Source organism: Lissotriton helveticus, chromosome 9, assembly GCF_964261635.1.
Source record: "Lissotriton helveticus chromosome 9, aLisHel1.1, whole genome shotgun sequence".
Taxonomy (NCBI): Eukaryota; Metazoa; Chordata; class Amphibia; order Caudata; family Salamandridae; genus Lissotriton; species Lissotriton helveticus.
The window spans coordinates 920,687,157-920,711,366 of NC_136070.1; the positions used below are offsets into that span (position 1 = coordinate 920,687,157).

Below are 24,210 nucleotides of genomic sequence, written 5' to 3' on the forward strand. Positions count from 1 at the left end.
CCATCCCCTTAGCTGCCAGGGAACAGCATTTTAAAACCCCGTATTGAAAAAACTCAGCAGCATTGGGACAGCGTAAGGTCCAGGCTAGTATGCACTTTAGGAGCACCTTGATCAAAAACTTGCACTTTAGATCCAAAAGCAAGGGGTCAATAAGATGTGCTCGCCAGGTCAAAGTGGCACCCTTTGTACCCAATCAAGATCAGACAGAAAACGCTTTGCTTTTTGCACAAACGTGGACGGGCCCACAAGGAGCTAAAATAAGAGCTGGGTAAAGCATAGACACCAATGGTCTGGCACACAAGAAACACAATATCTTACACATTTTTAAAAAGACATTATATTCGCAGGTGCATTTTGCATATTGAAGTTTTATTATCATATTTTGAGTGTGTTGCATCTACCACATGAATGGTTACACTGATTAGCTGTATGCAATGGTTTTAAATAACTACGCTAATAAACTTACTCACTTATCAGAAGAAATGAGCAGTAGAATATAGATAAGAGGAGACTTCTTATCAACATCGACTCACATTCAGGCATCCTAAAGCTGTCAGTGTTCATTGTCTTTATTGTGTTATTTGAAGACAACGGCAAGGCCATGTTTTGTCTTCTTGTGAAGGTTGTGACATATGATTCCGGACTCTGCAGGAATGGTCTTGTTTCAAACAATTGATGAGGCATCACCACTGAGTCAGGCTTCAGTTGAGAATAGGAGGTTTGGTAATGAGTCTGAGATCAAGTGGAAAATACTTAAGCAGCTCTTGTTCATGATCCAGTATTTATGAAGAGGATTTTCGGTGACGATGACCCATTGTTTTGTGAGGAATGAAGGGGTAATGGTAGTGTCCGTGTGGAGGGTATATGAGACGTAGGAGAAGTTATGAGCTGTAGGAGGAATTTTCATGGAGATTATTTGTTAGGTGGAGCATTATTTTTAGATAGGTGAGGACTGAAGGGAGAATTACAATTAAATGTGGCTGCAGACATTGGGAAAAAGGCTGCAAGTTGAGACAGGTGGATATTAGTTGAAGTGATATAGGAGGGAAAGAGTGAGCGGTAAGTGTAGTTGGAGTGAATGAGTGGGACACTGGCTGTCTAGGTTAGCGTCCTCTGCGGAGTGGCTCAATGAGGATGATGAAGGGTTGAGAAGGTGAGCTTTGAGGATGTTGTGGGTAGTAGGAATTTAGTTGTAATAATGGGAATATGGTTAGAAGAAGGAGGGAATTGAAAGTGAACCTCAAGCGGATTGAAGTATAGTGAGACAGAGAACTGTATCTGTTAAAGTGGTACATTGGTAGTTCAGAGTAATTCTGGGAAGTGGGCTAATATGCTGCCCATTGTGCACTGAACACTAGTTTCCCTATGTCATACATTATTGTCTTGCAAGTTAATGGAATGCTGTGTCCTTGCAGTGAGTGAGTTACCTTGTTAATTGCGTGTTCTGAGAACCCAGGAGTAGAGTTCGCCCATACCTGAAGTGGTCAGTCCGATTCAGGTTCATGGTTTAATATATTGGCTGATTTAGCTCAACTTGAAGAGGTTTTATTTGGAGTGAACTCAGTAGCTGAATTATCCTTACCACTGTATAAGTGTTCTGGGTGAGTCCCTGAGCAGACTTAACCCTTATCTGCAGGGCTCAGCCTGAACCAGTGGTCTATGGTATGAACTTGTGAGCAGAGTTAGCCATACCTGCAGTGGTCAATCTGATTCAGGGTAGTGGTTTATGGGGTGAACCCTGGAGTAGAGTTAGTACTTACTGCTGTGGTCAGTATGGCTCACGGTAGAGTTTTTTGAAGATGAGTATAATTATCCCGAACACCAGCGTGTGGAGAAAATAACTGTCCAGTTCTGTTGAATATTCACATTAGTTTATTTTCTTCAAAATTCTTCAATTCCAACTATAAATATTAATCTCTTCAAATGTAGCCATCAAGTCGAGCCAACACGTGTTTAGTCAGAAAACAATGTTTTACATCTCTGACTTCGTCAGGGCTACAAGTAAACAAAGAGAGTCTGAGCTACTCCATATACAATTAATAATCCTTCACCAAACACCCTGGTGAATGGAGACCGAACCAAACAACGCTTCAATAAGACAATTCTCAAACAATGAGAAATATTATAAAAGTGCATTTACTTCTAAGCAACAATTGTATCTTTATGAGGTTCTATTGGTGAAACAAATCATATCAGACGTGCAAGATCAAGATACTAGTTGCTTCATGTGTTATTACAACACCACACATAACCATGAACAAGAAAGTATATATATACACCGTGATTTATAAAAGATTTTGCTAGGTCTCTTTCTGTATATGGTGATCATTGTGTATATCGATGGCCTGGCTCACCTTTAGAAATTAAAAGGAACGTTCGTTTGTTTAGCATCTGCTTCTTCCAATTCTTTAGTCATTCGGACCACATAATAAATAGGACCTAAACTTCAATTAGAATAGATCGGTGACCTGTCCCTTACATTAATAGGTTTCTATCTATAGATCTGATGTTATCATCCTTCCAAATCTAGAGTTAAGTCAGAAGTTCTCATAGTACATACTAAATGTATGATAAACAATCACCTTATCCAGCAACTATCCGAAGCATTAATCTGGTATCTTGACCACAATAGATCTTAATCAAAAGGAGACATTATTCAGATATTGAAATGTATTTCAGCTATAGTCTCACGCGATACACCTAATTAAGGTAGACGGCAAGAGGAACCACGTAGCTATTCTGTTAAAAGCATAAAAGACTCACTCACATAGTCAAGCATATTCTTGTTCCAAAAGACACAATATTAGGAATTACCTACATCCAATCTGGCTTAAGTTTGTCACAATGTAGCAACTAAAAGCGGCAACAAACCGCATCTCTCTTCATTTGACACCAGAATACGCAAAATTAGGCGAGCTGATACCTTGAAAGATAATGAGGACAAAAGCAAAAAGAGCAAACAGAAAGTGATTAGGATGGTCACTAAATACCATCCTCAGTCACAAACTGTACAGTATACTGAACAGACATTGGTTCCTACTTACTGCAGATAATGATCCACATGAATTTGTCAGAGCACGACCCAGTATTACATCCCTGTAGCACCTTTTTTGTAATTTTCTCTAATTACAGGAGGATATAAGCAACTGGTTTGCGCAAGTGACCCTGCCACTTCCCTATGTTATAGTTTTTGGGGATAACCCTGAAGTGTTATGCTATGTTGTGTTATATTATTTGTAAAGCACAGCAAATGCCTCAAGAGGTGTTCTGGTGCTGAAAGATTAAACATTAAGAAGACCAGAAAGATTCCTAGGGCCATATGTATGAACACATTTTCTAATAGACACAGAATGGGTAAAACCCTTTGATACATATGGCCCCTAGTACCTAAAAAGCAAGATTTTTAAGGCGTTCCTAAAATCTAGTACAGTGGGGATCTTACGGAGTAATAATTCCTGCAGTGGTCAGTATGATTTAGGGTGGAGGTTTTTGAGGTGTACAGCCCTACCTAGTAGAGGTACATGTTTGAACCCAGGGCAGAGGTGACCAGTCTGGTGAATCAGTGAGTGGGGGCTGACCAGGAGTTGAGTGTTGAGCCGAATGTAGTCATGGGCAATAACTTCGTCACAGCTACATACTACAAATAAAGCTAGTGGTAAACCTGATATTTTCAATTCCTCTCAGTTTTGTTCGTAAAACAATTCCGTTTTTTTCTTTTAATTTCTGTGTCCCTGCTGTGCCTGTGCCCTCTGTTTTCCCGCTGTGTTCCCGCTGTAACCTCTCCCCCCCTTCCCCCCCTGCTCCTGCCACCCAGCTGCACGTCCCCCCCCCTTCTTAATGGCGGCCGCTGTGGGGGGAGTGCGAGCAAGACCTCTGACCCTTGGTCAGAGATCTGCTTTTCTCCAGCAGCTCTGCCATGCTGTGCTCGCTTCTGGTCCCTCCCAGGCAGGGTTCAAGACCGCAACTCGCTGGTGCCTGTGGCTGCACTACCCTTTGCTTGTGCTGGTATTGTTTCACTTGGTTCTCCCTGCATTGTGCCATTATTGTGAACTTATTTTAACGCTGTTTTTCCCTGATATTTTCAATTCCTCTCAGTTTTGTTGGCAATACTGCATATCCTGTTTTTTGTCTTTTAATTTCTGTGTCCCCCTGTGCCTGTGCCCTCTGTGTTTCCGCTGTAACCTCTCCTCCCTACCCACCCTCAGCTCGTGCCTCTCAGCTGCACGTCCCTCCCCCTTCCTCTACTTAATGGCGGCCGTGCGCAGTGGGCGTGCCTAAGGCAACCATGTGTGCGCCCGACCACGATCCCTGGTGCTGTGACCATCCACCTCTACGACTCCACCTTCCTACTCGCTTTCAACCCAGGAATCCTCAAAGACTGCCACCGGGCCCCACCATCCACAACCCATGGCCAGTTCTCCTGCCTCCACTGTTGCCGGACCTTCACCACCACACCAGGCCCCAAAACTACAGACGCCAGCACCGTCCCAACCCTAAAATGCATCCTCCTCAACGTGCGCTCCATACACAAATACGCCATGGAAATCTGGAACCTACTCTACTCTCTTTTGCCTGACATTGCCTTCTTCACAGAGACCTGGACCAACACTGCATCTGCCCCCGACATCAACAACGCCATCCCGGAAAGATTCAAGATCCAGAGGAAGGACCGGCCGAAACGTCACGGAGGAGGCCTCGCCATCGCCCACAAAAGCCTCTTCCGACTCACCACCTTCAACAAGACCTCCCCCGAGCACCTGCATTTCAAGATTCAGACCAGCCCCAACACCACACTCCGAGGAACCCTCATCAACAGACCCCGCGTGTAGGAAGGTGGCTACCTGACTATGGTTACCCCGGATTTTTTGCCTGTGTTTAGCTGTTTTTTTTACTTAGTTGACCTGGTTCCCTGCTAATCAGGGCCCCAGGCCATCTGCTCTCTCTGTAAAATGGATTCCATGTACCCTAGGTACATACCACAATTGGACATGGACTCCTTGTCAGCCCCTGTATAATGCACTATAGGTGCTCAGGGCATAGGAGCCACCAAGGCCTACCAGGGGCTGCAGCATATATTTTGCCACCCCTGGCTGGTTCTTAAATTGACACAACTGGCTGATCACTCATCTGGGGTAAGGTGGTGTAAGCACCCCTTGCTTAGATATAGTATACCTATATCTAAACCTATATCTGGACACATGTAAACCTGTGAGCCACTCCTATGGAAGGCCTCATCAATCCTGGAGGCAGAGTGCGTGGTTTTATGTGAGATGGAGCTCTAGCATGAGCTGAGCCTGTCTGCAGCTGTCGGGAACAACTCCCTAAGCTGTTTCAGGATAATGCCATACCATATACTCTTAAGTACCTTATAATCCTCGCGGTTATATAGCAACTTTGGTTTGGCTTTATCAAAACATGTCGTGTAAGGTGTCATACGATTTGGAATACTATCCCCTCGCCAGTTCTGGCGACGGGGATAGCATTCCACCCCTCTAGAGGGGTAAGACATGTTACTTCACTTAAATGCGGTTAATTTCTCCAAAGACCTTAAGATCCACAAAATGGATGCCTCTGCCACAGACAAATGTCTGGACCCCTGCAGTTGACCGAAACTCAACCAAATGGGTCCTGGACAAAGGGTTTCCTGTCACAGGAGGGTGTCACCGCCCTCCAGACAGGAGATAGTGGATTGTAGCAGGGAAGTTTGAAAGAAACCAGACACTGCCTGGGGCGCACAAGGCTGCCCCTTGCATAATCCGGCCAAACCGGTTCTGGGGCACTCCAGCCCTCGTGCCAGGGCGGCCTGGATCAAAGGAAGGGGGTGTATCCACCCACTTCCTGGGTCCCACCCATAGGAGGGGACCTAGCAGGTAATCACGCCCCCCAGATTGGAATAAGAGTGGGAGCAGTGCCAATGCACATCAGATTTTCCTGGAAGAAACATTAGAAATGAAACTCTGGACCCTTGGACCTCCATCTCAACGTGGAAGCCCGAAGAATCTCCCTTGTGGTCAAGGAGTGACCACCCTGCAGCAGCAGGCACCATCCAGCCCTCGACGTCTACTTAGTTGCAGTTCCCGCCGGAACTCGAGCGACTGAGATCGACGAGATCAAGCTTGCCTGCCTTCCAACAGCCCGATCCACAGTCCCTGCAGAGCTGAGACCCGTGGAGGCGACCGGAAGCGTGGGGCACGCCATCTTGAATTGACCACGAGACGCTGACCGTGCAGCCCACGAGTGACCCTCGAAGCTGTGCACCGGGGTTTGAGAATCCCCCACCCTGAGCTACTCCTGAGCCGAAGTTCAGCCCTCCACACTCGACGAGTGCTGCGTGGGGCCCTTCTGCTCCATTTGGCTCAACGCGTTGGCCCGGTCACTTGCCAGCCGGCTAGTGGTCCCTGTGCCGACGAAACTACAAAGAAGACTCGTGAATCTGGTTGCTCCAGATCCACACCAGCTCCCCTGAAAAGGAGCCCCGACTCTGACCTTCCTGGTCCGAGTGAGAAGCAATCTTCCGATCCCGCGTGGATTGCTCTTGCCAAGTGTTGTTTGCTCCAAACTTGAAGCCGACTGCACCGACGGTGAGAGCCTGCGTGGGACAGATCGTGACCTGCTCCTGGACGTCGCAGATGCCCCAGAGCCCACGTGACAGCGGAGAGAAGCTCCTCGACGACCACCTGATTGCGCCCGACATTGCCTGGTTCCGTCCTGGTTCCACCCTGGTCACTGCTGAGTGACCCAGACTCTGTCCCCTCTGCTTTCAGGTACCCTTCGACTTGAGTCCACCCTTGGACTCCACCGGACACTTCATCTTTAACCCGCCTGCAGCCCTTTCAGCTTCAAGCACCAAGAGCCTGCGTGTCAAAACCCGACGCCACTTCGACCCTGTGCACCCACTTCCTGTGGGTGAGGTAACTTTGCTCCGCCGGTGTTCCCACACTGGTGCACATCTCTAGGGTCTGTGTGTTAAGTTTTGTTCCTCTAGGTCCAGCGGAAGTGTCCTTAAACTTTAACTTTATGACTTTTACGCACCATTGGTTAACATTGGTGCATGCGTGCGCTTTCCGCACATCTCCCGAATCCCGAGGGCCATTCCCGACTTCAGCATTGCTTGTCCTGACTGCTCCCAGCGATTCTCTAGGCCCTAGGCCTAACCACTGCTCGAGTGGCATCTCTTATACCACTTGTTTAGTATATGGTTTGAGTGGCCACCCGCCCTCATCCATAATTGTGCAACTTGTATGTTTAAACAGTGCTTTTGATTTAACGCTTGTGCCCCTTTATTCATAAAGAATACTGGGGATTGTTTTTAGTAATAAACACATATATTTTTATAATATATACTTGTGTGGTGTCCTTTCATTTGATATTACAGGATTGTATGTGGTAAAACAGCTCGCTTAACACGACCTCTTAAGTTAAGCCTTTAGGCTGCTTAGTCCATGCTACCCCTAGGATAGCTTGTCTAATAAGGTTGACTTACAACCAGACACCATAAGGGATTGTTTGGTCAGATAGCAGGTGGTTCCAGAATTGGAAACATCCCCTATCAGGCCAACTTCTCACACCGCGGCCCCCAAACACCCTTCGCGGCCACCATCACCGACTTTGTCGCACCCCACGCCATTGCATCTACGAACTACATACTCATTGGAGACCTATACTTCCATCTCAACAACCCCAGTGACCCCCAACTCCATCATCATCCGTAACAACCTCGCCAACGTCGGACTCAACCAACTTGTCACCACCCCAACGCACGAAGCAGGACACCACCTCGACCCCATCTTCACTGCAGGAAACAGCGTTCACTTCACCCACACATCACAATTACCATGGACCGATCACCACTGCGTTCACTTCACTGTTGACAAACATAAGGCGCCCAAACCAGTCCCCCGCCCACCACGTAGGAACTGGAGCATGGTTACTGATGAGCAACTGAACTCCACCCATGCCCGGGTCAAACACACCAGGACATCCGATGCCAACACCGCAGCAAGGGGACTCAACACTTGTTTCTTCAACTGCGTAGATGAGCTTGCCCCGCTACGCAACCCCGGCACACAGCGCCCCAGGAAAGCTGCCTGGTTCACCAACGACCTCCAAGAAGCCAGGCGCTACAGCAGACACCTGGAGAAAACTGGAGGAACACCAAGACAACCAATAACTACTCCACCCACAAAGACGCTATGACCGACTACCACAACCAAATCAGAACAACCAAAAGAAACTTCATCCACAACAAAATCCTCGCCAACTCCACCACTTCCAAGGAACTCCTCAGTGTCATTCAGGTACTCACTAACCCACAAAGCGAAGCCAAAGACATCACCCTGTCCCGAGAACTCTGCGACAAGCATGGAGCCTACTTCCACCTCAAATCAGAGCACTCAATGACAACTTTATTGTCCACCCTCAAGACGCCACACCCGCTCCCCAGTGACACCAGCCAGCCCACCATCCCTAACTGGACGCCGATCACGACGGAGGACACCACCACAACCATTAAAGGCATCCACTCGGGCCCCCCACCAACCCCTGCCCTCCGCACATCTACAATAGAGCTGCGAACACCATCGCACCCGAACTGCAACACACCATCAACACCACCCTCACAACAGACACCTTCCCAGATCTCTGGAAGCACGCGGAAGTCAAGCCCCTGCTCAAAAAGTCCACAGCTGACCCCACTGACCTAAAAAACTACCGGCCCATCTCCCTCCTCCCCTTCGCTGCCAAAGTGGCAGAGAAAGCAATCAACAGGGAACTGACACGATTCATCGAAGAGAACGCCATCCTCGACCCGTCCCAATCCGGATTCTGAAGCAACCACAGTACCGAGACCGCCCTACTAGCCGCCACAGACAATATCCATACCCTCCTGGACCAAGGCCACACTGCAGCCCTCATCCTCCTTGACCTGTCTACGGCCTTCAACACCGTCTCTCATCGAACACTAATTGCCAGACTTTACGACACCATCATACTAGGCACTGCCATGGACTCAATCTGATCCTTTCTCACCGGCAGAAGCCAAAGGGTCAGACTACCGCCCTTCCTTTCCGCTCCCACAGACATCACCTTCGGAGTCCCACAGGTGTCATCTCTGAGCCCAACCCTCTTCAACAACTACATAGCCCCTCTCGCCGCCCTTGTCTGTCATCACTGTCTCAACATCGTATCCTACCCCAATGACACCCAGCTCATTCTCTCCCTCAACAGAGACCTAGTCACCGCAAAACTCAGCTTCCAGAGAGGAATGCAAAACGTCGCAGTCCGATTGACCAACAGCTGCCTAATACTCAACGCTGAGAAAACAGAAGTCCTTGTCCTTGGTACCACCCCCTCTCCATGGTACAACACCTGGTGGCCCACTTCCCTCGGAAGCCCACCTACCCCCTCAGACCACGCCAAGACCCTTGGCATCATACTCGACTTATCACTCACCATGAACAGACAGATCAACGCCGTCACCTCCAGCTGCTTCACTGCCCTCCGCATTCTCCGCAAGACCTTCAAATGGATCCCCCCCTGAGTCAAGGAAGAGAGTCACCCATGCACTCATTACCAGCATACTGGACTACGGTAACACTCTCTACGCCGGTATCAACAAATCCCTACTCCGGAAAATCCAAAGGATACAGAACACTGCGGCCAGACTTGTCTTCTGCATCCCCGATACAAACACATCAGCCAACACCTACGGAAACTCCGCTGGCTCACTGTGGAGAAGAGAGTCACCTTCAAAATCCTCACTCACGCCTACATGTATCTACACAACAGTGGACCCAAATACCTCAACAACAGAATACATTTCCACGTACCAAAAAGAAACCTCAGATCCTCCAACCTCGCACTGTTCGAAACCCCATGCATCCACAGAGTCAGAGCAGGCGGAAAATCGTTCTCCCACATTGCAGCCAAAACCTGGAATGAACTACCAGCAGACATCACACACGCCCCCTCCCTGAACACCTTCAGAAGGCCCTCAAGACCTGGCTCTTCGGCTGAACGGAGCTGCAAGTCTCATTCGACACACTGCCAAGAACTAAAGGCCTTGCTAACATTGATAAAGTACGGCACAAACATTTTTTACAGGTTGGATGCCATTGTACTGACATCAGTAATATTGGATCACCGGCTCACAGTATTCTTGCAGCAGCATCACTAATACTGTGAGCAGCACGGTTGTGTCAGTGATAATCAACGTCACATAGACAACCTATTGCTATCAAGATTATTAATATAATCTCAGAAGACTGATACCTTAGAAAAAGATTTAGCATTGGGTATGTTTATCAAGTATTTGCACTTTTTTACAACTATGTTTATCTAGGCACTTAAATAATCACACATAGTTGCACTTATTGGCTACCAGCGGAAAGAAATATTTCACAGGAGAGTAGTACACAGTAGACTATGTCCCAGGAATAGAGAAGTACTATAAAATGAAATTTGAGAGTTCTGTAATTGTAAGAAATTTGGAATATTAATTTAGGGGGTGATTACCCACTTGAAATAAAAATCACAATTCTTGACACTAAAATCACTAAATTACTCTGAGTTCAACTCTCAAGTAGCTATGGCAAATTGCAGACAGGCTTTGTTAAAAGTATGTATGCAGTACCAAAACATTAATAAAGTCAAAACAGGCTTGGCAGGATGGGCCTAGTCCTCAGGAGGTTCTTAAAACCAAACATTTCTAAGTCCCATAGTTCAGGAATAGTTAGGAGGAGAATACTTTGACACCGGCCAAGGGTCCATGACTTTAGAGACAGCACTTGTGGGCCACGACACTTTCCAGCAAAGGCCAACAGAAGGACCCAGGGAAGGTCCAGTTGAGGCTGGTCAGCCCGTAAGCATCAGCAAAGGCCTCTTGTAGCTTGTTGTGTCCCTGTACCTTGAATAATAGGTCAGACCCTTGGAGTCTACTTTTTGTCCTTGGTACAAGAGGGTGAGCTGTCCCAGTCTTCTGAGCTCTTCTGAGGTCACAAACGGCAGGAACAGTTCTCTTCTTTTCTTCCACAGGTCCAGAATTTGTTCTGAGGGGGAAACTGAGGGTGCCACGTATATGCCTAGCACCAGCCTGAGGGTAGGGGTGACTCAATTAATAGGATACATTTTCCCGGGCAACCCTACAGACTTTTGCAGCACTTCCTGTTGGCTCTACTGCAGACAGTCCCACAGGGGAAACAACCATTACAATGCAGTCATTACAACACACTACCTTTACAACGCAACTGCCTTTACATCGCATGCCATTACAACGCATGTCACTACAACGCATGCCATTACAACGCATACCATTACAACGTATAACATTGTAAGGCAAGTAATAGGGATTTTTTAGTTTTAGGGTGGGTATGGGTTTTGGGGTACATGGTGATGGTATTTTTACCCCTACACTATCCAACATTTACCCTACTGTTGCACTCACTGGAGTGGGAATAGTAATTTTTACCCCTACACTATCCAACACTTATCTTGTTGGCTCTACTGCAGACAGTCCCACAGGGGAAACAACCATTACAACGCAGTCATTACAAAACACTACCTTTACAACGCAACTGCCTTTAGATTGTATGCCATTACAACGCCTGCCATTACAACGCATACCATTACAACGTATGCCATTACAATGCATTATAAGGTAAGTAATGCGGATGTTTTAGTTTTAGGGTGGGTATGGGTTGTGGGGTACATGGTGATAGTATTTTTACCCCTACACTATCCAACACGTACCCTACTGTTGCACTCACTGGAGTGGGAATAGTAATTTTTACCCCTACACTATCCAACACTTACCCCACTGTTGCCCCAAAAATATTATGCGGCGTTGTAATGGTAGTCTCTAAAAATGTGTTGTAATGGCATGCAAGTAGTAGTAGTAAGTTTATTATGCGTGATTAAATAAAACCGTTGTATACATGAAATACATATAAAAATGCAGGTTCCTTGATAATAATGCAGTGATTTAAAACCATGTTAAAAGCCCACGTTTATACTGTGAATAAGACAATTAAAAGAATCCTCATAAAAAGGTACACTCATGATTATTACAGTCTTCACAACACTGGGTAACTTAAACAGCGGAAAGTTTGAGTGCTAATAAGTTGTTAAATTGGGTTGCCAACCTGTCATTGTCCCTCCGCAGCGATTATTAGTATACTCTGTGCGTTAATTTAAAATGCCTGGACTGCAACAGGGTACTCTTTCTAAGCTTAGGGGGACAAACTGGCAACTATGGCTGTTTTTAAAGTGCTAGTGCAGCCATAAAGCACTCTTAAAAGGTTTTAGAGGACAGATTCAGGTAGAGCCCAATTCCTCTGTGTTGAGTTGATTCGTAACCAGTGACGAGGAGTTTTTAAGTCTCTTTGCAACAATGTTAAAAATGTATGTAAGCCAGCAGTTTAGCTGCACTACAGTTGGATTGACGCATAACTTCACTGCCTGCCTGTAGGTCCTAATGCCATGCTGCCTGAATATTGATCTTCATAAAGTTTTCCTTAAGTTGTTGCAAATATTAATAACGTGGATAAGGTCCTCAGCGCCGTGTCCGCACAGGCGACAGAGCTGCTCACATCCTATCCTTTTCCAAGTTGGTAGAAACGATTTGATCGGGGCAACTCCTAAACAGAGCTTTACATTTTTTCCTTGGTAGCCGTTTTTATTTTCCAGTTTTGAAGTAGGGTTGAGGTTTGAGGGCTTCATTGTTATTGAGCACCACCCCGCCATGCTCTCATTTAGCAAGTGTTTCTTTAACCTCTAGGGCTGATATCAATCAGGTTGCCTTTGTCCCTATTTTTTTTAATGAGAAGTGTCCCATTTTGGGTTTTCCAGAGGTCTGTCAGACCCTAAACTCGATGGATTCCTGAAGGTTTACTCTGGCTGGTGATTTTCCAAGGCCAAACAACTCAGTCCAGAGGTGAGGGTTCAAGGGTCCTTCGTCGACTCCTCTGATTTTGTGCCAACATTTTATGAAAGCTCCCCTTCTTTCTACCGACTGTTTTTGTATCCCAAATTCTAGCCGAATTTGGGCCACCGAAACATATCTGGGGAGATGAAAAATTGCTCGATAGGAGTTTGCTATTATTATGTCCAGGGCTGCAGCATCTTTCCCTTTCAGAGGTTTACTCCCATAGGTTGTTGTTGGCTGTAGTTTAGCTAGCAGGATCTTTAGCAGACGATCGAAAGTTAAATCCGGCAACTTCTTCTTCAAAGGCTTTATTGCTAAATAAGTCATGACTCCCTTTCCCCTACAAGGACTCCAACCGCGGTTTAAAAGAGTTATTGTGATCTAAATGTATTCCAAGATCCTTATAACTTATTGTCTGGTCTAACCGCTGCCAACCAAGTGCCAATTTATGTCCTTTTTCTTGTGGTAATTTACTGCCATAATTTTAGGTTTTTTAAAATTTATTTTTAAGGCATTCCGTTCCGAAAAGCTGTGAGTCACATCCAGGAGGTGTTGGAGTCCAATAGGGGTCCTGCTTATCATCACTAGGTCATCCGCATAAATCAGGTTTGACAACATCGTTTTTCCTAGCTTCGGGGCATGGGATGTGCATCAGTCGCGTTCCCCCGAAAGATCCGCTAGAAAAAGGTTAAAAAGCAACGGGGCTAGTACGCACCCTTGTTTTAGCCACTTTAAGGTCGGAATTCTTTTTGATAGATGTGTCCCAGCACCTAGCTTTATCCTAATCCAAGTGTTTCGGTGTGCAGCTGCCTAAGTAGGTCCAAAAGAGGTTTGGGTATCCCCCATCCTTCCAGTTTTTGCCAGAGCTTGGAACGGTCTACATGGTCGAAAGCTGCTGTGTAGTGACCCTACTGTTGCACTCACTGGAGTGGGAATTGTAATTTTTACCCCTACACTATCCAACACTTACCCCTCTGTTGCCCCAAAGTATTATGCATTGTAGTGGTAGTTTCTAAAAATGCATTGTAATGGCTGCGTTGTAATTGTTTGCATTGTAACGTCATATATTCATCCCACAGTGCCCCTCTCTGCCTAATCCAGGATGGTGAAACTCTTCTTCCTCTGTGCAGAGCCTGTGTGCCCACTGTAGAGGTGTGGCCAAGGAAATGAGCACCCCCTCATCTGTGGTCAATCTAAACCAGTTCTGGGGGCAGCTCCTCTTCCACTGGGATTGGCACCTTCCTGGCTGGGGGAACAACAAAGGGTCCTACCCAGTTGTAAGCTAACATTTTCCTGTGACAAGGTTGGGCTCTTTAAAGTTAATCAATTTCCAGGGCACAGCCCGGGTGGACTTCCTGCCAGAGGAACAGAACACCTTCCCACACCCAAGGCCTTTGTCTCAACTCTGGAAACAAGTTTGCACCTCATCAAAGGAGCCTTTTTAGCTCCTGGATGACAGTTGGGTTCATGCAAATGAGCACCCACAAGCTTTAGGCAGGGAAAATGTGACTTGCTAAAAGTGCCTATTCCAAAATATTTGTTACAAATACAACCTGAAAAGTATTGGGCTGGTAATAACTATTTTAAAAAGTTCAAGAATAACATTTGTAGCTGACTCTTAGCCGAAGATAACATTATTTTATTTAATATTGTATCCTAGTGCTTTTCTGTGTAGCTGCTAACCCTGCTGCAATGCAAATAGATTTTTGGGGCTTTTCCCTCTAAGGAAAGGTTTGGCATTACATTTTTACATGTCCTACCTTTAAATCCCATGTACCCTGCTTTACGGCTAGTAAGGCCTACATAGTGTGACTTAATAATATTTAAAAGGATGTTTTAGGCCGGTCTACAGGGGTTATTTTGACAGGTTGAATTTGCAGTTTTAAACAGGCAGAGTACACTTGGTAGGCCTCCGGTCATGTTTACACTGTCACTGTAGTGGGTTGCACAATGGGTGTCCTGGGTACACTTTTGTTTCATATACAGAGAACTTATAGATAAGTTAAATGTGCCAATCAGGGGTATGCACGTTTTATAATTTTTTAAGGGTGAGCACAAGCACTTTACAACTGGTAGAAAGGGTAAAGTGCACATAGTTCTGCAGTCAGCAAAGTCAGGGATCAGCAAAAGCAAAAATACAGGGCGACCCTGCCAAAAGGGTACATTTCCTACAGTAATAGTCTAAACGTTTGATAACTGTATTATTTTAAAATTACACCTGGACCTTTCACTTCTCTGTGGATTTAATATAATGTGGTGGTTGAAAAAGTTAAAAATACTGCGATTTTACATTTCTGATGGAGACTTCTACCTGTAGAATTCTTACCTTTTGAATATTCCCAGGAATCCGATTAGATCCTGAAACTTTTCAGCAGTACCTCTGTGCGCTGGTAGGCGCCGCTGTGTGGCTCTGCAATAATGTCTTTCTGCTATGGAAATTACATAATTTTCCTTTCTGTGCCATCGGACGCAGATCTAGAGCTACCTATTGTCACTTTGAGATCTTATCTCAATTACAAAAATGATTAAAATTTGCTACTTTTTCAGTGTGCAAGGGATATGTCACCTCCCTAAATAACAGGTTTTAAGCCCTGTAAGGATTGTTGCAAACAAATGTGTGTGATAAATCCTCATCAGTTTTACCTGTGGTGCCTAGGGTTGAGCCATGACTCTTAAGGCCTGTGGTCCTGAAAATCAATTAAACCAAACTATGAGGCAAAATCTTACATCGGCAACCACTAAAAGACTCTACAACGAGTCCGGTCCAAGTCAAAAGTTCATGCTGATCCAGTTTGAGATCTAGATGTCTCAGGAGTCATTCCAGATGTCGTCATTGTCTGCATTAAAGTCCTCGGGTAAGTCAACGAGAAAACAGAAGAAATCTAAGTGTGCCTTGGCCCCTTCACGCCATTGACACTCCTCTGAGAAGGAACGAGGATGGCACCATATCTTTGCCTTCGGGGATCCTGCAACTTGTTCTGGCAAACCCGAGTATACGGGGGCGTCTGCCACTCCTAAACAGATTGAAGAGTTTGTCGATGCAATGCTCCGAGTCTTTGGGTCATTTCTGACTTCCTCTGGCGCACCTGTAAGACGAGAGGTTCCCTACCTGGATTAACCCTGGTGGGTTCCTCCTCGGTTGTGGTTGAGCCCTCAATGGTGCTGCCTCCAGCTCCAGTCCCGACTCTACTTCCAGAGCAACAGTGCACAGTGCCACTCCTAAACAGATTGAAGAGTTTGTCGATGCAATGCTCCGAGTCTTTGGGTCATTTCTGACTTCCTCTGGCGCACCTGTAAGACGAGAGGTTCCCTACCTGGATTACCACTGGTGGGTTCCTCCTCGGTTGTGGTTGAGCCCTCAATGGTGCTGCCTCCAGCTCCAGTCCCGACTCTACTTCCAGAGCAACAGTGCACACCGATTTCTGGTACTTCGATGCTGATTCTATGGATGCTGGAAGATGAGACTCCTGCCAGCATTGAATGAGGCTTCACTTAAATGCCGTAGAGGCCCACCCCCACTTGATCTGCCTCTAGAAGGACAAACGCACACTCTGCATTCCCAGTTTGGTACGGATTCAGACAATGACTACAATGGGTGGGTAAGATTGGCAAACCATGTCACAAGGAGAATTGATATAACAATCTGCAGGAGGTTAGTGGCCCTGGTACCTCCCTTGATTTGGGGATCCTCTCACTCCTGATTCTGCGACTGCGGAGTGCGCTTCTTACACCATCATTATACATAGAGGCTGAAGCTCCCCATCTCGGAAATCAAGCACAATGTTCTTACAGTAGTCTTTCAGCAGGGTCAAATATCCACTGAGGACCTCCTAACTTTTAATGAAGCCCTTACAGACACCTTGTTGGAGGCCTAGACAAACCTTGCTCTGATCTCCTAGTCCGCTGTAAGATTACACAGCACCAAAACACACAAGATGATGGACGGAATGTTGCAAAACATTCACCCCCAGTCACAGATCTGGGTTTAATCCATCGTTATTTTACTCACCAAGCCACCCCAGTTCAGACATGGCCATATGCAAATCAGTCTTGACCCTGTGCCTCATGGGAACAGTCCAGCCCGAACTCCCAAGCCATGTCTTCCCTGGATCGGAATCAAGCATCCTAGGACCGGTTTCTGGCCATCAGACGTCTTCAGCCAGAATAGCTTGACTCCAGTGGCCTAGTGAGCACGGGACCCACGTCTGGGCATACCCTTCCCACATAGGGTGAACAGCAAAACACACAAGATGATGGGCGGAATGTTGCACAATGGCAAAACACTCACCCCCAGTCACAGATCTGGGTTTAATCCATCGTTATTTTGCTCACCAAGCCACCCCAGCTCAGACATGGCCATATGCAAATCAGTCTTGACCATGTGCCTCATGGGAACAGTCCAGCCCGAACTGCCAAGCCATGTCTTCCCTGGACCGGAATCTGGGGGTGAATGTTTTGCCATTGTGCAACATTCCGTCCATCAGCTTGTGTGTTTTGCAGATTACACAGCACCACCACCCTGCCCTTGGTGATCCAGCATTTTTATTTCAACACCTCTTCCCTGGAAGCTTGGGGTGTGCAGGCATCTTCAAGCAAGATTTAACCCAACACTTTATCAACTATTCCCAATAGGGAGTCAACATGGATGGAAATGTTCCAGAAAATCGTATTTTTGTCCACCAGCCTGGCGCTTCTAACAGTAAATGCTAGCTGCCTTCTGGGGAGCTATTGCTGTGCCCTTTTTTGTATTCGGTGGCTTAAGTCCTCCCATGTATTACTGAAGATCTCCATCTGTCCTTGTCCAGGGTATACCATATGGTCATGGCACTGCCAAGTTCAAAATTTGTCCTGCTTGGACACAATCAAGTGTGCCATGGACACCAGTTTTTCCATTCACCACCATGCTTGGCTGCGGTTCACTGGTTTTTGAGTCAATATCCAGCCGTCCCTTATGGACAAGACAGATTCCACTCTCAAGTGGTTCATGCAGAACAGGGCCAGGACATGCTCCCTAGGCATATCAGCCCTACCTTGCCAGCTGCACCAGTCTTACTGCTCCTTTTGCAGCTTCGGCAGAGGTACTCAATGCCACATCCAATACAACCCTCAAAAAGGCGCCTATCAGTTTTGCAGTCCTGGCCATGCACCCCCATGATCAAGGTCATTGGGCCACCCAGTCCACTACCTATCTGCAGCCCCACCAGCCAAACCTCTTTAGCTTGTCCTTAGCAGAGCACAGCCACCTGGTGAGAGGCATGGTCCGATATCTCTTGCCAGATTGCCAGGCTATACCATTGGCCAGGTGGGTCCTGCAAATTATGCGGAAGGGGTACATCTTTCCCTTCATAGTTACCCCACAACAACTTCTTTGTCCTGGAAAAACAGAACCAACTGTCCATCTTGCAGCTGGAAGTGCAAGCCCTTTTGGTCAAAGGGGCTATTGAGAAGGTGCCTGTGCCTGCAGTGAGTCGTGGTTGCTATTTCTGGAGGCCTTCATCCTATTATAGACCTGCACCAATGTTCCTCAGGTGTTCAGGAAAATGATGGCGTGGTTAGCTGCACACCTGCAGAGGTCGTGGTACCAGTCTTCTGCTAACTCGATGACGGGCTGTTGAAGATTGACTCGCCCCAGGCAGTCGTCAACCACTTATAGGCTATGGCAAACCTCCTGACATCTTTGTGGTTCACTATTAACATGCTAAAGTCAAGCCTGACTGCTTTGCAGATGCTTCCCTTCATCAGAGCCATTCTGGTTATGGTTAGATTTGTGCATTTCCCCCGGGGAAGAAAGTCCTGGACATTCTGGCTATGATCCAGATCTTTCAACTTCGATCCTGGATTTTAGTGAGGTTGACTCTGTGACTGCTAAAATTGATGGCCTCCTGTATCCTATTGGTTGAGGACATTAGGTGGCATATGGGGCCTCTGTAGTGCGATTCTAAGCCTCAGTAGGCCCAACATCAAGAGAACCTCTATAACCATGTTCAGATTTTGGAGGAGACTATAAAAGCTCTGCAGTGGTGATGGGGTCAGTGGCAGACCCCTCTGCCTTCCCATCCCAGGGGTGACAGTAGTGACTGACTACAAGTCCTGGCTCCATATCAACCTTCTGGAGCTGAGGGCCATCCTCTTGCTGTTGAAAGCCTTCTTGCATCCCTCAAGGGGAGGCTGATGTAGGTGCTCACAAACAACACAACTGCCATGTCATACTGCATCAAGAAGGGCAGGGTGGGGTTACAGACCCTGTGCACCTCTGGAAATGGCTGGACCACCAAGGAATTTTTCGGGTGGTGAACCACCTGGGAGGCTCATAGGAAGGCCATGCAGACGTGCTCAGCCGTTAGCGCCTAGCAGATCATGAGTGGCAGTTGCAACCAGAGGTGGCACAAGGTCTCTCCATCAGTGGGGAGAACTGTGAATATCAGCACTTCTGATGGTTAGAGTTTCCAAGGCGTCTCTTGCTTGGAGACGCGTTCCTCCTTGAGTGAATCTCGGGGCTTTTCTCTGCCTTTCTGCTGAAACCAAATCCACCCAGAGTTCTCAACAAGATCAGGACCACATGTGCCCTAGTCATGCTAGTGGCCCCTGATTGAACGCAGACAGTGTGGTATCCAGCACTTTTGGGTTTCAGCATTTGTCCTCCGATCAGGATGCCCCTCCAGAAGGATCTGCTGTTGTAACAGCAAAAAACACTACTGGGTATGGACTCCCAACAGTAAGGCCAAGCCACTGACCTACCAATAAACTAAACAATTGCCAATACTGTTATCCTCAATCCCTCCTGTTTATCACAACATATTGGAATTAAACCAAATATGGGTCCAAGACTTATAATTCAATCTGAATAAATCATTTTCTTATTTTTTCACTTAAAGTACATTTGTTGGTTAACAATTTTTCAAATCCCTACAATCAACATACAAAAAACTATTTATACAATGAATAGTGAATAAAACTGTACATATTACAAAACATTCATTCCTCACAGTCAATTACCACATTCTGCATTCAAACATACACTCTCACACCCAAGAAAAAAGATCTATTTACAATAAGAATTCAATAATACATATGCACAAAAACCATAGAAAATACGTTTTTCTGATGCTTATTTTTTTGAATACTGTTATATATTTAGAGATCTTATGGCGTAACAACTAGCGGTCTACGCGTTTCGAACTCCTAATTGGTATGGAGTTCTCATCAGGACCTCACAGCTGTAAAGAGAAGAGAAACATTCAGTTGTAACTACCATTTTAAAACCCCTTACTATGAAGCTGTCCATCTACTGTGCTTCCACCTCTTACCTCTTACTGAAGAAGAGCCTCATAAATCAACCCGACCTGAAACCCTATAATCAAAAACACCAATGAACCACCATTATTGAATCAGGCCGTTCTAGTAAGTACTGAATAAAATGAGACTAGGTTGCAACCCATTACTCACATCAAACCCACGCCTCGTGGGCACATCTGGAAATTAAATTGTGTGCAGGGACCTGCAAAAAACATTAATGTGCGTGATTATCCAACTGCTTGGTTTTTTTTGGCAACGAGTAATAGAGCCTTTTATTGGTGGCATCCCTAAAAAGGATCTCATAGTAGCTTGTTTTTTTTTGTGGAAGGGCCGCCCTTACCAATTGATTGGCAATGCTCTGGTCTTTACGGAATGCGAACAATGGTACTTTGTTTAAAGATTCATGAAGGTTTTTAACCAAGTGCCAATTACTGGATATGACCTTTTTAGTAGATTCGAACTTGGACAGTATGTGGATACACAGACAATCTTTTCCATCTCCTTTTTTGTCTTTTTCTCTAGCAAACATTCCCGATGGGTCCACCATGCCTGCTTCATTGATCGTTTTAATAGCTTTTTGGGGTACCTGGTGCCGTAGGTCTTTACCATGAATATATATAATGGATTCTAAAGGTACCTCTTTTTATGTAGGTACACCTGTGAGTCTGCACCTACAATCAAAGGAAGGAGATATCATTATAAAGTAAGTCCTGTGGAGTGGCTACTTTTTAGGCTCTATTACTCGTTGCCAAAAAAAACCAAGCAGTTGGATAATCACGCACGTTAATGTTTTATGCAGATCTCTGCACACAATTTAATTTTCAAATGTGCCCACGAGGCGTGGGTTTCATGGGAGTATGGGTTGCAACCTAGTCTCATTTTATTTGATACTTACTAGAATGGCCTGATTCAATAATGGTGGTTCATTGGTGTTTTTGATTATAGGGTTTCACGTCGGGTTTATTTATGAGGCTCTTCTTCAGTAAGAGGTAAGAGGTGGAAGCACAGTAGATGGACAGCTTCGTAGTAAGGGGTTTAAAAATGGTGGTTACAACTGAATGTTTCGCTTCTCTTTACAGCTGTGAGGTCCTGATGAGAACCTCCTACCAATTAGGAGTTCAAAACACGTAGACCGCTAGTTTTTACGCCATAGGATCTCTAAATATATAACAGTATTCGAAAAATGAAGCATCAGAAAAACGTATTTTCTATGGTTTTTGTGTATATGTATTATTGAATTCTTATTGTAAATAGATCTTTTTTTCTTGGGTGTGAGAGTGTATGTTTGAATGTAGAATGTGGTAATTGACTGTGAGGAATGAATGTTTTGGAATATGTACAGTTTTATTCACTATTCATTGTATAAATAGTTTTTTGTATGTTGATTGTAGGGATTTGAAAAAATTGTTCGAATGGTATAAATTAACCAGCAAACGTACTTTAAGTGAAAAAATAAAAAAATGATTTATTCAGATTGAATTATAAGTCTTGGACGCATATTTGGTTTAATTCCAATATGTTGTGATGAACAGGAGGGACTGATGATAACAGTATTGGCAATTGTTCAGTTTATTGGTTGTAGCAGCAGAGCAGGGATCTGCAACCGGCCCTCCGCAATCTCCACCATCATGCTTGGAGATTGAGCAGCAACAGCTGACGTCCGTCGATCTTTCTCCGGAGGTGGTTGATGCCGTCTTGGTAGCCATGTCTCCCTTGACAAAAACTGTATTCGCCTGTCGGAATAAATTTGTGGCTTTATGTGGTATTCGGCAGATAGACCCCCTCCAGGAAATGTTATCTGATGTTTTCCTATTTGTTTTGTCCCTGGCTCAACAAGGTTTTGCTCTGGACACATTTGAAGGGTGCTTTCAGTTCTTTCTCCTTTTGTGCAGTTCCCATATCAGCCCTCATTGGTTAAGTCCCCATTTGTTATGTGCTTTTTGAAAGGTTTACGTTTGTTTCCTCCCTCTTCCTATGTCATGTCACATTGGGACCTTAACATGGTCCTTATGTTTTGGCTATGCACTTCCATAAAGCTGCTTCACAGCTGCTCCTTGCGGCTTCTATCCCTCAAGACAGTGTTCCTTGTCGCCATAAGAACGGTGTGGCGTGAGTGAGCTTCAGGCTCTCTGTCAACCCACTTTAACAATCTTCTTCCCAAACAAGCTGTTTTTGCATACACTGAAATCTTTCTTGCCTGAATATTGTGACAACGTTCTGTGTTGGTCAGATCATCACCGTGGCAGTATTCTATGCTGTACCACACACCCTCTAAAGAGGAGGAGAAACTCCATCTCTCCGACCCCAGGAGATTGCTGAGCTTGTACATGGATCATACCAAAGAGCACCGATTGGACGATCAGCTCTCTATGGGGATCTCTGGAGTGGAAAAAAAGGCAAGACTTTGCTGAAGTAGTGAACCATTTGCTGCTGGATTGTGCTGTGTATTAAGATCAGCTATACATTGGGTAAAAAGCAGCCTCTCGAAGTACTGCATTCTCAGTCTATCAGAGCCAAATTTACTTCCATTTCGTTGGCACACAAAGTTCCTGTCCTGGGGGAACATCGTTTACAACAAAACTTTTATCACGCACTACCATTACAACGCAGGAATTACAACAAAAGTCGTTACAGCGACTTTCGCTGGAGGGCGCTGTTGGATAGGGAATAGTTTAATTTTCTATCCAACACCTTCCCTACTATCCACGGGGACTGGAGTTGGAATAGAAAATTAAACTATTCCACTATCCAGCGCCCCCCAACGCAAGTCGTTGTAACGACTTGCGTTGTAATACCTGCGTTGTAAAGGAACGCGTGGTAAAAGCATGCGTTGGAATGTGATCCATCCCTGTCCTAGACATTTGCCAAACGGTTACATGTGTGTCCCTCGATACATTCACTGAACAGCATCTTCTGGAAAGCCGCATTTGCCAAGAGGGGCACTTTGCCAGTTCAGTCCTGCAGGATTTTCTGGTCTGAGTCTATCCACAGACCCACCTACAAATAGGTACTGTTTTGGTACCCATTCAAAAGGTGAGTAATCTGCAGCTAGAAGCTTCTATCAGAAGAACATGTTACTTGCCTAATACTATTTCTAGTTGAGGCTCTCTCTAGCTGCAATTCCTCACCAACCCTCTCAGCCTCCCTGTTCTGTGGTTGGACTCTATGTATTATTAAGACCTCAACTCTATGAATCTGCACACTGGTCACACCAGTTTGGGTTTGGTGCTCTGCATCTGGTGGCGTGGACACTCTGGAAAGCAGCTGAAGTCAGCGCGCAAGAGCTGTGCCTATAGGCTCCGCATGTCTTTTCCATAACAGAATGGCGTCAATGTGCAATCACGCGTCCCTACGTACTGGAGAGCAACGGTACTGCTGAAAAGTTTCCGGATCCAATCTGACACCTAGGGAATATTGAAAAGGTGAGTAGTCCACGGCTAGATAGGGTCTCTACGAGGAAAAGCGTTATCAAAGGTAAGTAAATTATTTTCCTATGGCAGAAAAAAAAGGCTAAGCTTTTTATCTGTTTTTGATGGCAGTATTGCTGTTCTTAACTACTTTCATTTTATTTCTTTGGCAGAGTGGACGTAACTACAACTTGCCCAACTCTGTCACAGAGGAAACCTTTTTGGAAGGATGGTAGGCAAAGTGATTTTTTTGTTGCTAAAATGGTAGATCACAACAGTGCATTCTTGTTGCCACCTTTTGTGAACTAGACCTGTATTTGGTGCAGTGTAGGCCTTGTTTACAGAACCACAGTACTCCCTTTTTTAATTACATTTTATTAGATTAGATTAATTACCATAGGAATCAATTATACCAGGAAAAATCGATACCAGCATATGAACTACAGTTGAGCTGAAAATCACGCAACAGATATAACAGTTGGGTACAATACTAATGCATTGGGCAAAATATCTTTTATTAGTGTGAGCATAGTCACTGTCTCTCTAATGCCTCCTCACCTTCCGTCGGCAGATAGGTTGTTAGAGGAG

The 24,210-nt window shown here is 45.6% G+C and overlaps 1 protein-coding gene across 3 annotated transcripts in view; it reads left to right on the forward strand.

Moving 5' to 3' along the window:
• Positions 1 to 24,210, forward strand: part of ZNF541 (zinc finger protein 541) — a 1,089,530-nt gene that overhangs the window by 227,268 nt on the left and 838,052 nt on the right. For all 3 annotated transcript variants that reach the window (XM_078661102.1, XM_078661104.1, XM_078661103.1), the window contains exon 5: positions 23,796 to 23,854. In XM_078661102.1, the coding sequence (XP_078517228.1) occupies positions 23,796 to 23,854 (59 nt within the window). The remainder of the gene's footprint in view (positions 1 to 23,795; positions 23,855 to 24,210) is intronic.